The sequence below is a fragment of the Protomyctophum parallelum genome (genome assembly GCF_964188405.1).
Source record: "Protomyctophum parallelum genome assembly, chromosome: 12".
Taxonomy (NCBI): Eukaryota; Metazoa; Chordata; class Actinopteri; order Myctophiformes; family Myctophidae; genus Protomyctophum; species Protomyctophum parallelum.
Window position 1 is genome coordinate 43,798,688 of NC_139712.1, and position 18,348 is coordinate 43,817,035.

General features: G+C 45.2%; 1 protein-coding gene across 1 annotated transcript; it reads left to right on the top strand.

Moving 5' to 3' along the window:
- Positions 1–9,262: 9,262 nt before the first annotated feature.
- LOC310868011 (alpha-1,3-mannosyl-glycoprotein 4-beta-N-acetylglucosaminyltransferase C-like) lies at positions 9,263–17,367 on the top strand (the record flags this gene model as incomplete). The annotated part of the gene is made up of 4 exons (XM_083778213.1): positions 9,263–9,391; positions 13,743–13,893; positions 15,113–15,534; positions 16,633–17,367. The coding sequence occupies 4 exons, from the start codon at positions 9,263–9,265 to the stop codon at positions 17,365–17,367; spliced, it is 1,437 nt and encodes a 478-aa protein (XP_083634339.1).
- Positions 17,368–18,348: the final 981 nt, after the last annotated feature.

Sequence of the window (18,348 nt, forward strand, 5' to 3'; positions counted from 1 at the left end):
GCAAATATTAAAAATTAATATAGAGCAGGCTTCGATTTGAGGCCTTCTGCATCAAGTGAGACCCCCCTCCCCCCAACAAGAAAAAAGAAAAGAAAATTAAATCAGAAAATGTTGAAATTACACTTTGGGAGTGGAAATCAACTCTGGATTTAATCAACTATTTAAAACAACTCCAAACACTTAACCATTACACCAGATAGTGTTAAAACTACACTTTTGGGGTGGAATTAACTCTAGGCTGAGTTTGGTAACACTGGCGTGATCAACTCTTTCAAATGACTCCAACACTGAACCCAATTTAAATCTGAAGGTGTTAAAATGACACTTTGGGAGTTGAAATCAACTCTGCAATGTTTAACCCTGGAATTTTAACTCTCCCATTTTTGCTGTGTAGGTCTATATATTTTTAGGGTTAATTAAGTGGTCTATTGTCTAAAAAAACACACACACAAGCAACAGTATAGACATTTATTCATCATTATTTATTTCAAATCAAAATACAATGTAATGCTGCACCACTGTCATGAAGTTCGCACGCACGCACGCGTGCGACACCCCCCCCCCCCCCCCCCCACACACACACATGAGATTCTGACAGAATGCAGCGGCGCATGCTCGCTGCATTTAATGCAACATATGATAAGTTTTAATGTTGTTAACAGTGATATATGAACAATATTGTAGGCTAGTTAGTAGTGTCTGAGGGAGGAATGTGCAGGGCCATGTGTGTGTGTGACCATGCATCGCTCTCTCTCTGCATCTCTATAGAATGCTAATTTGAAACATTCTCAAAACGCAATCAATCAGCACCACGCCCAGGCTGGTTATAGAAAAAGAGAAAAGAAACATTTCTGTAATGTGACACTGTTTGGAGGATGTATTTACTATTTACTAAAATTACTGTTCTTTTATTTACAGAACTTTGCCAATGACACGTGACAAAAATAAGATTTTGCGCGTGCAGCAGGCGCAGTCCTGGCTGGATTCTGGTGAAAATTGGCATGACGTCCTGTTTACAGACGAAACTACAGTTGCGATGCAGGCCTTCGCAGACAAATGCTACCGCCACAAAGATCACGAGGTTTCCAAATGCCAGCCAAAACATCCCTTGAAGCTCCATGTCTGGGGAGGCATTTCTCGCTGTGGACCTGGCCCTCTTTATATCTTTGAAGGAATTATGGATCGTGTGTTTTTTGAAGAGGAAGTGATTAAAAACACTGCTGAGCCCTTTATGAAGAAGGAATGGAAATTGAAAACACATCGTTTTTTCCAAGACAACGACCCCAAGCACACTGCCTCTCGCCTTGCCATTGAACGCGCTGGAATTAATTGGCAGCGCACCCCAGCGGAGTCACCAGATTTCAACCCTATTGAACTCGTCTGGAAAGATCTCAAAGCATTTGTGAAAGGCGTCGCTAAACCCACCACCAAAGATGAACTTGTCCACGCGATTGAGACGTTTTGGAACACAGTTTTGACCACAGAGAGATGCAATATCTACATTAATCACTTGCACAGTGTTTGCCGGATTGTTATTAAAAATGGAGGGCGACCAAGTGGGAAGTAATCAGACTGCTATGGACTGCAGCTACTTTATTTGTACCATGATATGTAGCTCTGCGCCACTCACTTCACACGGGTGATTTTTTTTCTCTCAAAATGCTTGAATCAGATTGTATCAGATGTTATATTTTTTGGCACATTTGACACGGCCTACTGTATATATACTTTTTATGCTTTTTACACTTGACACGGCTCAAGTCTACTGTATATCATTTTGTATTTTATATTTCCGTTTGTTTTCAAATTTTACACAGAAATAAATGCAAATTCTTTGAAATTAATGCTTGTCTTTTTATCACAAAACATCCATGATCCATTTCATTTTAAAGTATTTTCAAAATATAATGACACTGACCCTTTTTCTCAAAGTGACTGCAACAGAATGCTTAGATTTTTGTTTTTCTCACATCACTTAAAAACGCGACCAGATTCTTGTGTTCTTCTACAACACAACACAGGAACGATTTTTTGTTTTATATCATGATCACACGGAATCGGTAAAATGTCACAGATTTAGGAACATTTTCTTTGGTAGATATTCAGCGCTCTCACCGCAACTGAGCAGCAACATTGCGCAGAGAGAGAGAGAGATTGCGAGAGAAGAGAAGCTTTTCTACGTTTTGGGAAAGGGAAGTTGTTCCATTTCGATGCACAGTAAATAATAGCAGTCAGATAGATTATTAGCTTACTGTGTTAGATGTTAGACTACGAGTCCATTATCCAGCTATGCATACTTTATGCGATGTACAAGACCTTTGAGCCTGGAGATCAGCTGTTGTTTACACAAGTTTCAATAGCTTGATCTTTTAGGCGTTAGACTGCAAGTCCATTTTACGCATTGGCCGTGAGTTCAAACCTCAGAGCATTCAATGATTTATCGCGATTTTTGGGGAAAGTTTTTCTCACATCACTTAAAAACACGACCAGATTAAAGTTAGGAATAAATAATAATGAGGTAAATGTGATGTTAATTAATAGGGGAGGGTGATTCCCCTTTGTTTAATCACCTTCCTAGGGATTTGATTCACATATTCACAGTGGTATTTTATATCAGGGCACACACTATATGTCCATCATATCCCCTTAAACTTTTATAGGCTATATAACATATATAACTATATAATTTAAAAATTTGAGCATAAATACTTTTTATTAGCACATGCAGTGCAGGGTTCAGGCCAATTATAAAAAACATACTCAACTGCTCCACCTGCTGGTTGATTTCAGTACTACATTTTCCAATATTCGCAAAACCTAAAATGTATATAGAGGATTTCAGACGGAATCATTGGCACTTAACTGTATATCCAAATGATGTATAGCAACATTTCCATTGACATGCATTTCACATTCAGGGTAACGACCAATAGGCCGACATATTGCCTATACATAGTACCGAGGTTCCACGCTTTGCCTTCCTGTTGTGAATTCCAGAAGCGTTGCAGCCACTGAACGTTGTCCCATAGCGTCAGCATCACCACAGGACAGAATCCCACCACAGACACAGCACAGAACTTAAAAAAGACCAGTTCAATCACAGTGTGCACAGAACTTATCCCATTTTGGGCCGGGAACCCCTTTTGGTGTTAGCATTATGTTGTGCTTCAGCTATTGAAAAATAGCAGATCTACAAGCTCATAGCGCGCCACCAAGTGGCGCGCTACGAGCTTGTAGGTCTGCTATTTTTTGAAAAATCGAAGAACGACTGACATAGAAACATAGCTTTTTCAGAAAACTGTCAGGATGTAGAAGACATTTTTAGAATCTGATCTCAGGTCAGAATGGGTTAAAAGACCAGTTCAATCACAGTGTGCACAGAACTTAAAAGACACCCAGCTGTTATACAATCGTGTCCTGCAATAGAAAGGACGTAAATAACTTTTATTTCCCCATTGATTCCCCCCCCCCCCCCCCCCCCGTGCATTGTTCGCCTTCAAAAGAGCTTGAGTATCTGTTTATTAAAAAGAACACGTACAGCTATAAAGCAACAAGTTTCCATTTTTTATCCAGAAGGGAATTGGAAGTGCTAGACGGCAGAAGCAAAGATGTGACTTAAAAACGTTCGCTCTGAAATAATATATATATTCAAAGATTTGTGTCACATTTCCGCGATTTTTTTCCAAAAATAGCTAAAGTGTAAAATAATGCTTAAAACACCAAAAGGGGTTTCCCGCCCAGAATTGGCTGTATGGGCATGACTGAAACTCAACCCCTCCTTCCTTCCTTCCTTCCTTCCTTCCTTCCTTCCTTCCTTCCTTCCTTCCTTCCTTCCTTCCTTCCTGCTGGCTATAAGGGTCAGCAGCCTATAGAGAGAGGCCCCTGTCTGTGTTTATAGAGAGGCCCCTGTCTGTGTTTATAGAGAGGCCCCTGTCTGTGTTTATAGAGAGGCCCCTGTCTGTGTTTATAGAGAAAGACCCCTGTCTGTGTTTATAGAGAGGCCCCTGTCTGTGTTTATAGAGAGAGGCCCCTGTCTGTGTTTATAGAGAGAGGCCCCTGTCTGTGTTTATAGAGAGAGGCCCCTGTCTGTGTTTATAGAGAGGCCCCTGTCTGTGTTTATAGAGGACCCTGTCTGTGTTTATAGAGAGGCCCCTGTCTGTGTTTATAGAGAGAGGCCCCTGTCTGTGTTTATAGAGAGAGGCCCCTGTCTGTGTTTATAGAGAGAGGCCCCTGTCTGTGTTTATAGAGAGAGGCCCCTGTCTGTGTTTATAGAGAGAGGCCCCTGTCTGTGTTTATAGAGAGGCCCCTGTCTGTGTTTATAGAGAGAGGCCCCTGTCTGTGTTTATAGAGAGAGGCCCCTGTCTGTGTTTATAGAGAGGCCCCTGTCTGTGTTTATAGAGAGAGGCCCCTGTCTGTGTTTATAGAGAGGCCCCTGTCTGTGTTTATAGAGAGGCCCCTGTCTGTGTTTATAGAGGACCCTGTCTGTGTTTATAGAGAGGCCCCTGTCTGTGTTTATAGAGAGGCCCCTGTCTGTGTTTATAAAGAGGCCCCTGTCTGTGTTTATAGAGAGGCCCCTGTCTGTGTTTATAGAGAGAGGCCCCTGTCTGTGTTTATAGAGAGAGGCCCCTGTCTGTGTTTATATAGAGAGGCCCCTGTCTGTGTTTATAGAGAGGCCCCTGTCTGTGTTTATAGAGAGAGGCCCCTGTCTGTGTTTATATAGAGAGGCCCCTGTCTGTGTTTATAGAGAGGCCCCTGTCTGTGTTTATAGAGGCCCCTGTCTGTGTTTATAGAGAGAGGCCCCTGTCTGTGTTTATAGAGAGGCCCCTGTCTGTGTTTATAGAGAAAGGCCCCTGTCTGTGTTTATAGAGAGAGGCCCCTGTCTGTGTTTATAGAGAGGCCCCTGTCTGTGTTTATAGAGAGGCCCCTGTCTGTGTTTATAGAGAGAGGCCCCTGTCTGTGTTTATAGAGAGGCCCCTGTCTGTGTTTATAGAGAGAGGCCCCTGTCTGTGTTTATAGAGAGAGACCCCTGTCTGTGTTTATAGAGAGAGACCCCTGTCTGTGTTTATAGAGAGAGGCCCCTGTCTGTGTTTATAGAGAGAGGCCCCTGTCTGTGTTTATAGAGAGAGACCCCTGTCTGTGTTTATAGAGAGAGGCCCCTGTCTGTGTTTATAGAGAGGCCCCTGTCTGTGTTTATAGAGAGGCCCCTGTCTGTGTTTATAGAGATAGGCCCCTGTCTGTGTTTATAGAGAGAGGCCCTGTCTGTGTTTATAGAGAGAGGCCCCTGTCTGTGTTTATAGAGAGAGGCCCCTGTCTGTGTTTATAGAGAGAGGCCCCTGTCTGTGTTTATAGAGAGGCCCCTGTCTGTGTTTATAGAGAGGCCCCTGTCTGTGTTTATAGAGAGGCCCCTGTCTGTGTTTATAGAGAGAGACCCCTGTCTGTGTTTATAGAGAGAGACCCCTGTCTGTGTTTATAGAGAGGCCCCTGTCTGTGTTTATAGAGAGAGACCCCTGTCTGTGTTTATAGAGAGAGGCCCCTGTCTGTGTTTATAGAGAAAGGCTCCTGTCTGTGTTTATAGAGAGAGGCCCCTGTCTGTGTTTATAGAGAGGCCCCTGTCTGTGTTTATAGAGAGGCCCCTGTCTGTGTTTATAGAGAGAGGCCCCTGTCTGTGTTTATAGAGAGAGGCCCCTGTCTGTGTTTATAGAGAGGCCCCTGTCTGTGTTTATAGAGAGGCCCCTGTCTGTGTTTATAGAGAGGCCCCTGTCTGTGTTTATAGAGAGGCCCCTGTCTGTGTTTATAGAGAGGCCCCTGTCTGTGTTTATAGAGAGGCCCCTGTCTGTGTTTATAGAGAGAGGCCCCTGTCTGTGTTTATAGAGAGGCCCCTGTCTGTGTTTATAGAGAGAGGCCCCTGTCTGTGTTTATAGAGAGAGGCCCCTGTCTGTGTTTATAGAGAGGCCCCTGTCTGTGTTTATAGAGAGAGGCCCCTGTCTGTGTTTATAGAGAGGCCCCTGTCTGTGTTTATAGAGAGGCCCCTGTCTGTGTTTATAGAGAGGCCCCTGTCTGTGTTTATAGAGAAAGGCCCCTGTCTGTGTTTATAGAGAGAGACCCCTGTCTGTGTTTATAGAGAGAGACCCCTGTCTGTGTTTATAGAGAGAGGCCCCTCCCTGTGCACGGAATGTAAAAGATGACAGCACTGTCCAATTTAGAGGTGACAGGAGGGACGTATAGGGTGATTAGAACGAGCCATGAAGTCACAGGCTTTTGTTTGTCTTGGCCTTTATTATCATCGCAGCGCCGGTATAATTATGTTCGCCTCCATCGGGTCTGCATGCTTCTGCACGTTTCCACATCATATTTAATGTGTGTACTTATGTTTATATGCATCCTCTGACCTCACTGTTGACGGGGAGACTGTGTGGTTCAGTCGAGAAACAAAAGACAACACCGAATGGAATATAATCACTGGTGATTTGCTCTGAGTGTTCTATATGGGCAGTCAGGCTTTGAAAATAGCTTGGAGAAGGATGGATGGATGGATGGATGGATGGATGGATGGATGTGTTAAATTCACTTTTCAAAGTGTGTTCAAAGAGGTATTGACGAGGCAAACTCCCCGGAGACGCAAGCTATAGACTCCCGGCGCGAGTTGATCGATGCGTGTGTGTGTGTGTGTGTGTGTGTGTGTGTGTGCGCGCGACTGCGTGTGTCGGTCGGTCATTGAACGAGGCTTTGAGCGTAGTATTCGTTCCATTAGACATCCCTTGGGTTTTGTATAGCGGTCGACACAAAAGATCCCGTCGGTGCCTCCAAATGTCTGGCGGCGAGGAGTGAGTACGTGTGTAGTTAAATCGCTGTTCCAGCTCCCCCGGCGCTCGCTCTCTCGCGCTGCCACTCACTGCCGTTATAGTGTGAATATTTCCTCCAACGATCCGAGAGTTGGCATCGTTAAGATGTCGGCTAATTAACATCTCAGCCTGATTTTTCAAAGAATTCGATGCACTTTTATTGCCAAGTATACGAGTCAAAGTATACTCAAAGAATGCTGTGCTTTATAGCACAATATGCAGTATACACGTGACAAGCCAAGAGTTACATTAAGCTCTCCTTGCATGACTGACTGCTGGCCAACGTTTGTGGACATAATGCACATACAGTACAGCAGTACGTTGAACATTTCAGATCCGAAATTAGTCTTTCTTATACATTTGTATACTTTAGCTATTGAAAAATTAGCAGATCTGCTATTTTTGAGCGGTGCAACCACTCCAAGGAACAGCAATGTCCGTGTCCGCCTAACTATGTGACGTTAACCCATGTCACTGTGAGCACCAGTATGACTATTAGTACCAGTAGGGGGCGCTGTTGTGCCAGAAACAGAAAGAGAGAGAGATAGTGCTGCACTGTTGCCTGCTAATGCCTGCTGAGAGAGAGAGAGAGAGAGAGAGGGAGAGAGAGAGAGATAGCGCTGCACTGTTGCCTGCTAATGAGAGAGAGAGAGAGAGCTGCACTCACCACTCAGATCACACGGGTGTGATTTTGAAAAAGACAAATGTGAGAATGTGTGGCACAAATCTTTGAATATATTATAGCGCGAATGTTGGATAACGGGATATGAAAAACGTCATCCATTATCTTTTGTTATTATTGAATTTGGGGCGGTTTGATTTACGCCGCCAGTCAGTCAGCCAGCCGGCTGCGAGGCGTCGGAGCTGTTGCCTTCCTGCTCTGCCATCAATTTTCTCCCGGCTTATTATTATTATGCTGCTTTATTCCAATCAGCCCAAATTCAGCCCACCTCCTTCCCTGAGAAGAAAAAGTACCCCCGTTACATCTCATTAGGGGGTGTATTGAAAAGTAATTATGATTCCAGCGGAAGATTAGGGTGACATACGACGGGGCCGGGCGCGGCACAGGCAGCCACTAATATGAATAATATGAAAATGGAAGAACCACTGACATAGAAACATAGCTTTTTCAGAAAACTGCCAGGGTGTAGAAGACATTTTTAGAATCTGATCTCAGGTCAGAATGGGTCATTGGCACTGCAGAGGAAGACAGATGATTTGCATATTATATACTATACTGTAGGGCGGCCTTATACACGGTGGCCTGGGGGGGGGGGCTGAGGGTGGGGGATAACATTCGTGTCATGAAGCCTAACGTTTGTCTCATGATCTCCCTGGTTGGAGATCCATTCTCCATATGTAAATAGATAAATGCTTTTATATGATGCTTTTATATGATGTATTCCCATGCTTTTGTTCTTGCTTAAATGTAAGTCGCTCTGGATTAAGAGCGTCTGCTAAATGCCTAAATTGAAAATTGTAAATTATATGCAGACCACGGCCATCTTTACCATAAAGGTGAGGTGACCACTGCTCCGGTGGTGAGCTGCATGACCACCTGAGTTGAAATAACGTTGAGCGGTGGTGAGTAAAAACAGAGAGAAGGGCTGGAGCCGTGGCGGTGGTTTGCTCTTCACCGCGGCTCAGTGACGGACGTCATGTTGTAGTTCGGTGGTCACCTCACCACCGAAAATCCAGACTATGTATGAGCCTTAAATTAATGGCAAGGTGCTAACAAGGGCGACTGTGGCTCAAGAGGTAGAGCAGGTCGTCCAATGATCCATCTATGTAAAGCGCCTTGGATAAACCATTTACCATTAATGGCAGGGTGCTAACAAGGTGCAACTTCCAATGGCAGCCCATTCATCCAAACAGAAAAGTCCTGTCTTATTGTACTAAACAAGGTCAAACTCAGCAACATTGCAGCTGTACGGAAAGCTTGAATTATCCTCTTTCTACCCTCAAAGTGTTCGTTTCATAAAAATCCACCGCAGACATGTTGTTATGAGCTATACTTTATGTCCTTGCAGGTGATTATTTTCCTAAGTGTTGCAGTTTGGAAGTGCTCGTTAGATATCACTCAACTCAACTGCCCCTGTGTACCACCTGTTTTGAATTAGCACATAACGCAGGAGGCAGCAGGACGACGTTGCTTTACTGCAAACAAGTGCTTCCAAACTCTGATGGAAACATGGCCGCCGCCTGCAAATGGTCTATGAAGCCTAACGTGTGTCTCTCCATCTCTCTGTTTCAGATCCCGGCCGCAGCAGCGAGAGAGAGTGCCTGTCCTCCTCAGCGACAGAGAGCGTGTCCTCCACAGAGACAGAGAGTCTGTCCTCCACAGAGAGACAGAGAGGCTGTCCTCCTCAGCAGTGAGACAGAGCCTGTCCTCAGCAGTGAGACAGAGCGTCTCCTCCGCCATGAGGCTGGTGTGGAAATCCCTGGACAAGATGAGGTGTCTGAGGAAGCGCTCCGCCATCCCCTTCCTGGGCTTCCTCATCACCTTCCTCCTCTTCCTCAACCTCTACATCGAGGACGGACACGTCCTTGTGAGTATCTAGAGGCACTAGGGCTGTAACATATAGTCAGGGGCGGCCTTAGGAATCTGGAGGCCCGTTTCAAGACCAAATATGAGGCCCCCATATACCCATGACATCATTATTTTGTTGATATAGCCGTATGTTGATGCGAATAGTTTGACTGTTCAATATCACACGCAGCCATTACTCTTGACAATTAGCAACAACACCTCTCCTCATCCTGTCGTCCCTTCACAATTAAAGTGTCTCCCCTTTACCTCCCAATGCTGCATTTTACCATGTTATTTACATAAAATAGGTGTAACTTTACTAACTTAACATTAACATTGTGGGAGAGAGCAAGGCAGTGAGTGAGCGAGAGAGAGGGCCAAGAGTGGCGGCGGTTGACTGAGGGGACTTCAGTGCACTGTACACTCTTGCTTCGTTTCCCAGGTTGGCTTGGTGTGGAATGTGCTAATTTGTCCCCTATATTTAAAGTCTGATTTCCATTGATTGTTGGCTGTGTTTAGCATGTATATGGCTGTGGAGTTTTGGTACAAAATCAAAACAACTTGTCTAATATTTTGGCATGTTTAAACCTCCAGGAAAATCCGTGTTGAGGTTCTTAATCCACTGTTTTCCATTAAAACGTCTTTGTCCTACTGTCCAGTTGGGGTTGTGTTGAATTCCAGATACTTTTAGAGCTTCAATGCCATGTGCCATGTAATGTTGAACAATCCTTTTAGTTGTCTTTTTTGCATTGTTAATATTGTATTTGTGTTGTCTCAGCCTTGCAGCTATTGTTTTACTCGTTTCTCTGACATAATATATTGTAAGCCACATTTTTCACATGTGATTAAATAAACACAGTTGCTGGTGCTGTCTGTTATCTGTTGTTTAATCTCCAACATGCATTTTGTAGTTCTATTCTATTTGTTTGGGTTTGTAGTATTCTGGTCTCTGGCGTGCTGGTGTGTTGATTCCTTTTAGCTTGCTGTGTAACATATAGTCTTTAAGATTTTTTTTCTTTCTGTAAGTTTCGCGATTATCATTTTTTTGGCAGAAGGAGAAGGAAAAAAAACTAACAATAACAATAAAGGACCAAGTCCTTTCAGGACTGCTTGGTCCTTTAAATAAAAAAGATCATAGAAATAAATACACAATAAGGAGAGTTCCACCGTGTTCAGTTTGGAACATACAGACACAGGTTTGTGTTTCCACCGCATTGTGTTGGACGGAACAATTGTCATGGTTTGATGCCTAGCTGAATGGTTAGAGAGCCTGTCTGGAGAGAAGGAGTCTCCTGAGGTTTGAATCTCAGTAAGTGATGCTGTGAGATGGCTCACCATCAGGTGGAATGAGATGTTGATCCATCATTTCTTGATCTTTCGGCTGTTCCTTCGTCTGGAATGTGGTCTCGGTTGTTGTTGTCGTCTGTTGTCGTTGGTTGCCATGGCTGCCAGTTCCCACCTGATGTTGTGTGGGAGTTCTGATTGGTCCAGAGCGTACTGAATAACTTCTAGCTTACATAACGTCTTAAGACAAGGACTCAAGTCTAAGATGAACAGCTCATCAGAGATAGTGTGACCTCCTTTCCTTCCTCCAAAGAGGATGATATGATCTCCCACAATGCAACAGCACATACCAATCATTGGAAATGGTCCTTTCCACTTGGGCTCAACCTTCTTCCAGGAGAAGGTCTCTGGACTGAATTTCCACACATCATTGAAGTTCTGGTTCCGTTCCAGCCACCAAATATGTACAGCTCTCCATTGTAGGTAAATGCTGAATGACACCAGTGTCCTTCTGGTAGAAGTTGTGCAGAAGGTGTGTTCAGCCAGTCGTTGGTCTCTATGTCAAACACTCTGATGGTTTTGCAGACCCCCTGGGACCTAAAGCCTCCGAATACAAACATCTTTGTCCTGACGATGGTGGCAGAGTGACATTGTGAATCAGGAGGTGGAGTTCCTCTGGTGTTAATTAAAGTCCAGACCATTGTGCTGATGTCCAACTTGTACATGTCATTAGTGCGTCCTGTCAGCTTGGTGTGTCCTCCATGGATAAACATGACCTCTCCAACAAACAGGCTGAGTCGAGGCTCCTCTCCTCTGGAACAGTCCCAGAAACCCTGGGTTGGCACCATCTGTGGGAGTCAACATCAAATGCATAAAGCACATTGCAGTAGCGATAGCCTCCCTGTATCTTCAACCAACACAGCTGTGTGGCCGTAGCGCCTGGATGGAACCTCAAGGTCACCGTCTCCTCTTCCTGGTTCCACTGGAGGTAACTTCTCCCAGCATAAAGACACTGTGTTGAAGACATGGACATCCATCTGTTCCATGTTGTTGAAGGTCATTCCATCACAGCCTCCAAAGGAATACAGTTTGTTCCTCACTACTACAGCAGCATGATATACTGGCTTTGGTCCTCCTGCTTTGGAAACGGTCCAAGACAACATCACGCTGTCTGTCTGTCTGTCTGTCTGTCTGTCTGTCTGTCTGTCTGTCTGTCTGTCTGTCTGTCTGTCCGTCTTTCTCTTCTCTCTCTCGACGTCTACAGTCATTTTCAACATGGTGCTTCATCTTATATCTTCTGGTGTGAAATCACACAAGACACAAACTGTTGCCATGCACGCCTTAACGACGTAAATTAGTGCAGCTGTTCTTCATCTGCACCCTTTGAACTCTATTGCTATATTTATTACTTCATTGCGGCTACCTTGGGGTCTATGGATCTATGGGTCTTCCACACGTATAGCATTTAGTATAGTAGTATATATAAAATGGTAAATAGTGCATTTATATAGCGCCTTTATCCAAGGTGCTTTACATAGATTGTGCATTACATTTACCCATTCACACACACATTCATACACCGATTGCGGTGGAAGCCATGCAAGGCACCAACCAGCACATCGGGAGCAATTTGGGGATCAGTGTCTTGCCCAAGGACACTTCGACATGTAGACAGGAGGAGCCGGGATTCGAACCGCCGACCCCATGGATCATTGGACGACCTGCTCTACCTGCTCTACCTCTTGAGCCACAGTATAGTTTATAATATAGTTTCATTATATAGATATTCCACTGTTACGTTCTTAGCTTATGCATGTTTCATGATAAATGCTTTTTATGTGATGTATTCCCATGCTTTTATGTTCTTGCTTAATGTAAATCACTCTGGATTAAGAGCGTCTGCTAAATGCCTAAATTGTAAATTGCTACAGCGTTCCCTAACACTGAGCTGTGTGTGTGTGTGTGTGTGTGTGTGTGTGCGCGCGCACGCGGAATGTGCTAAAGCTGACTGGCTGAGCACGGAATGTGAAGTATGGTGATAACAGTGCCGCTCACGTCACGCGGGTGTGATATTTTTCTCCATGTCGCTGTGTGAGAGACAGTCCACTGAGCAACTCAAAGTGAGGCTGAATGACAAGCATTTTGCATTCTGGCTCTTTGAAGGGAGCTAGTGCCCCCTATGGCCAGCTTGGTGAGCTTGTCCGTAGCTGGTCTCATGGTCGCAGCCTACGTATTTCCTGTAGGCGGACTCGATGTAGCTGCGGGGATAAAACGCTCACCAGGCGCACCTCTTCCACTACAGTGAACGGCAGAGTGACTGATGTTAGTTTGCCTCAAACTTTACTCCTTTACCTGCTTTTTTACTAACACTAACATTACAAAGATGCCCAGAACATCGAGATGAACCTGTGTAGTTTAAGGCTGCTCCAACAGTAGTGGCAACATAAAAAATTTAATAAAACGGAATGTCTAATATCCACCGCGGTGGCTGAGACCAGAGCCATTGAGTAATGGTTGAGACGAAGCAGTGAAAGATACATAACGCCAGTGTACTTTATACCTCATACTTTAAATGCTTAGTATGAGGTATAAAATACAGCAGCCTTGTGTTCATAAAACAGAAAGATTTGGTATTGGGTAAGACTGGCGATATGTATCTTTCCCTGCTTCGTCTCAACCATTACTCAATGGCTCTGGTCTCAGCCACCGCGGTGGATATTAGACATTCCGTTTTATTTAATTTTTTATGTTGAAGAAATTAGAAAAATTACAAAAACCTTTTTTTTTATGTCACGATCCCTTTGACCAACATTATTTCATGACTGATAACGAAGCTCACAAAACAAGTGTGTGTGTTTGTCTGGTCTATATATTACTGTATATTACTACTGAATGTTAAAAAGTCCAGTTTTTTTTGTGCAATTGAGCTCAGAAAACCAAAAACCAAAGAAATGAGAACAATTACAAAAACCTTTTTTTTTATGTCACGATCCCTTTGACCAACATTATATCCTGACCAATAGCGAGCTCACGAAACAAGTGTGTGTTTGTCTTGTCTTTGTCTTTGTTCGTGCAACACGCTGAAGGACGGGGACAAGCGGCAGCTGAGGGAAGCGTCCGCGCACCCCGCCCCCAGCACAGAGCGCTACGCCCCCACCTTCAGGGACCTTACCAACTTCTCTGGAAGCATCAACGTCACCTATCGGTACCTCGCCGGGTCCCCCTTGAACCGCAAGAGTAAGAACCCCCTTTTTTGGTGCTATTGAAAAATAGCAGATCCACAAGCTCATAGCGCGCCACCGAGTGGCGCGCTATGAGCTTGTAGCTCTGCTATTTTTTTGAAAGAAATCATGAACATGTGGTTTCAGAGCGAACATTTTTTTTTTTTTTTTTTAAGATATCTTTTTTGCGGCTTACGCCTTTTATTGATTTTTGAAGGGACAGACAGTAGGCTGACAGGAAACGGGAGAGAGATGGGGGGATGACATGCAGTAAAGGCTGTGTCGGGCTCGGGAGTCGAACCCGCGGCACACTGCGACTGGATTACCAGTCAGGTGCCCAGACCGTTACGCCACGGCCTGGGCCGGAGCGAACATTTTTAACTCAAATCTTTGCTTCTGCATGGGGAGGTGGGCCCTGAAACAACATATTTTCAGATGGGGGGGGGGGTCAGCGGCCAATTTCATATATTTTTGGGGGTCCTTGACATGAAATATTGAGAACCACTGATATAGAAACATGAGGTTTTTCAGAAAAAACCAGACATTAAAAAAAATAAAAAATAAACAATTATGAGGATTTCGTAGAGGTGTTTTTCTTTGTCTCTGACTCTTGGAGAGTTCCCTTTAATTTCACTCATCTGTCTTAACTCCACCTGTCGCCAAGTTCGCCTTTTGACGCCTATTTTCATATACATGTACCTCGGCGTCGATGACGCCCTGTTAGCATGTTAGTATTAGCATGTTAGCATGTTAGCATTCGAATGTTGGTGGCAACGTAATGCGCAATAAACTAAGACAAAATACCCCATTGAAAGTCAATGGGGAGACCTGGCTCACATGTAACCAAATGGACCCTTCTGAGAGGCTAAATGTCATCAAATGGTGGTCCGTGGCTCAAATGCTGCACAGACTTGGCGAGCTTCAGGTACCCAGAAAAAGTTTTACATAATCGTTCATCGTTTGCATTCTCATGAAAAATATTTAATCATTATACGATACGATACGAATATGCGATACAACTTTATTGTCAGCTTATTTGTCACTGAAATTAGTTTTGCGTCCATGACGTCACCATTCAGGAAAACAGACAAGACATAGACATACATTACAAAATAGTAGACATTACAGGACAAAAATCACAGAAACAATCAGGAAAAACGAGATCATATCCACGATAACGGTTTTTGGTCTAGAAGCAAAAGACGGACTGATGTTATTTCTTGTTTCCGTCTCAGAGTATCTGACCATCGGCCTGTCGTCGGTCAAGAGGAAGCGCGGGAACTACCTCCTGGAGACCATCAAGTCCATCTTCGACCAGTCCTCCTACGAGGAGCTGAAGGAGATCGTGGTGGTGGTGCACCTGGCCGACTTCGACGTGGCGTGGTGCGAGGGCCTGGTGACGGAGATCACGCGCAAGTTTGCCCACCACGTCATCGCCGGGCGCCTCCTGGTCATCCACGCCCCCGAGGAGTTCTACCCGTCGCTGGACGGCCTGAAGCGGAACTACGGCGACCCGGAGGACCGCGTCCGCTTCCGCTCCAAGCAGAACGTGGACTACGCCTTCCTGCTGGACTTCTGCACCAACCTGTCCCACTTCTACGTCATGCTGGAGGACGACGTGCGCTGCTCCCGGAACTTCCTGACGGCGCTGAAGAAGGTTCATATAGTTTACAGTTTACAGTTTACAGTTTACATTTTACCGTTTACAGTTTACCGTTTACAGTTTACAGTTTACACTCTTAATCCAGAGCGATTTACATTAAGACTTGAATTGCCCAAACTGCCTCCCCCTGGCCAGCCGGGGCGCCTGATGGAGGGGAAAGGAACTGGTTGGAATAACGTGTTCCTTCCACGCGCTACGTCCAACCAGGGAAACTCCCCCCTGTCAGGTGTAAAGGAGCAACTTGGACACTCAGGCATGAAGGAAGCATGAGTTCAAGTCCGTTGCTCTCCCCTTGTCCCCCATATATGGGGACTAGGTTGGTGGAGGGTGTGTAGAGACCAGGATCACATTAGATAATTGACACAGGGGAGAAAAATGGGTTACAAAAATCGTGGGATAAAGAAATATATATTTATTATTATTATTTTTTTTGCCCAGGGTTATTTAATCCATTAAATCATAGCGCCCAGTCGATTTATAGCAACAGAGCACTTTTACAGACGGACCGGTTGTTGTTTCTATAGCAACTAAATGTAGCCAAACCACTCTCGATGCGATCGACAACAACGGGAGGTAAGAATAAATCTATCGCGAATAGTCCAGCGGAGGGCCGTCAAATTTTTCATAATTATACGGATGATTTAGATTGCGATTTATTAACGTTTTAAATTTCCGTTGTCGTCGGCTAAACAGGAGGGGAACAGTTTTGATGACGTCTCACTGTTGTGCAACATCGAGGATTGCGCAACAGGTGCTCCCAGGCTGTGGAGCGATGCGATCCGTTTTCATATCAATAAACTTCGTCTTTTGGAAAAAACGTTGTCTTGGGCGTCAGGCGTTATCGCGTTAATAATAGAAAGGACAAAGAACTTTGTCCTGGGCGATGGGGGTGTTAATCCAGAGCTATTTACATTTAGTTATCATGAAACATGCGTAAGCTAAGAATGTAACAGTGGAATATCTATATAATGAAACTATACATATAAACTATACCTATACATACAGTATGTACTATGAAGTGCTATGACAATGCAATTCTAGTGCTGTCTACGTAACATGCTGTAAGTCAAATGTATCAAATGCTACATCTAGGTCATCGCGTCCCGCGACGGCTCCTACTGGGTGATGCTGGAGTTCTCCAAGCTGGGCTACATCGGGAAGCTCTACCACTCGCGGGACCTGCCGCGGCTGGCCCGCTTCCTGCTCATGTTCTACCAGGAGATGCCGTGCGACTGGCTGCTCATCCACTTCCGCGGCCTGCTGGCGCAGAAGGACGTGATGCGCTTCAGGCCCTCGCTGTTCCAGCACATGGGCTACTACTCGTCGTACCGCGGCGCCGAGAACAAGCTGAAGGATGACGACTTCGAGGAGGACTCCGTGGACATCCCCGACAACCCCCCCGCCTGCCTGCACACCAACATCGACGTCTTCGAGAGCTACGACGCCGCCAAGGCCTACAGCAGCGCTGACGAGTACTTCTGGGGGAAGCCGCCGGCCACGGGGGACTTCTTCGTCATCGTGTTCAACCGCTCCGCCCGGATCAGCAGGATAAAGATCGCCACGGGCTCTGACGACCGCCAGAACGACGTGCTCCACCACGGGGCGCTGGAGGTGGGGGAGAAGGTGGTCGGGACCAAGAAGGGGAAACAGTGCTCGTCCTACATCACGCTGGGCGAGTTCAAGAACGGGAACATCGAGGTCCAGGACGTCGACCACAAGATCGCCTTCGACATTGAGTGCGTTCGCATCGTGGTCACGGCGGGACAGAGGGAGTGGATTATCATTAGGAGTATAAGTCTTTGGACTACACAGCCTCCCAGCCAATGAGGGCTGTCGACGCAGCCTCCCAGCCAATGAGGACTGTAGACACATGCAGCCTCCCAGCCAATGAGGACTGTCAACACAGCCGGGAGGCATACTTTGGTCCGACGGACCATTGGTTCGACGGAGCATTGGTCCGACTCGGGGTTAGGTTTAGGTGTGCTGCCCCGAGCTCGCGGTTATGGTTAGGGTGAGGGTTTGGGGTAGGTAGTCGATGGGACCAATGAATCGGACCTATGCCCCGTCGGACAAAAGGCATGCACTCGACACAGCCTCCCAGCCAATGAAGACTGTCGACACAGCCTCCCAGCCAATGAGGACTGTAGACGCAGGCAGCCTGCCAGCCAATGAAGACTGTAGATGCGGCCTCCCAGCCAATGAGGACTGTAGACGCACGCAGCCTCTCAGCCAATGAGGACTGTAGACGCAGCCTCCCAGCCAATGAGGACTGTAGACATGGCCTCCCAGCCAATGAGAACTGTAGACATAACAATAACAAAAAACGACTCGGTATGTCATAGAGACAAAGATTCTTTATTTATTAATTATTTATTAACTTAATTGTTTCTAGGATTATTTATTCATTTTGTATAGTAACTGTTGATAGTCATTTTTAATTGCCAAATCAATCTATAGTGTTCCATCATGGGAACCATGTGATCAGGTGACCTCAGAGCGCGTGTACGTGAACATAAGTATTAATTTATCGATATACCGTTCTTTATTATAACTCTACATCAGTGGATTTCAACCACTTTCACATCAAGCTTATATTAAGTAGTATATATTGTATTAGTATATATTAATAGAGACGGCACCCGGAGGAAAAACCCTAAGGAGAAATGGACATAGTCGCCGAATTTTATATTGCAGCGCTGGGCCCAAACACATGGACGCGCTGGTCCGTTGACTATCATTGCGCACATTCATGATGACTGTACTCCCACGTTCATGATGACTGTACTCCCACATTCATGATGACTGTAC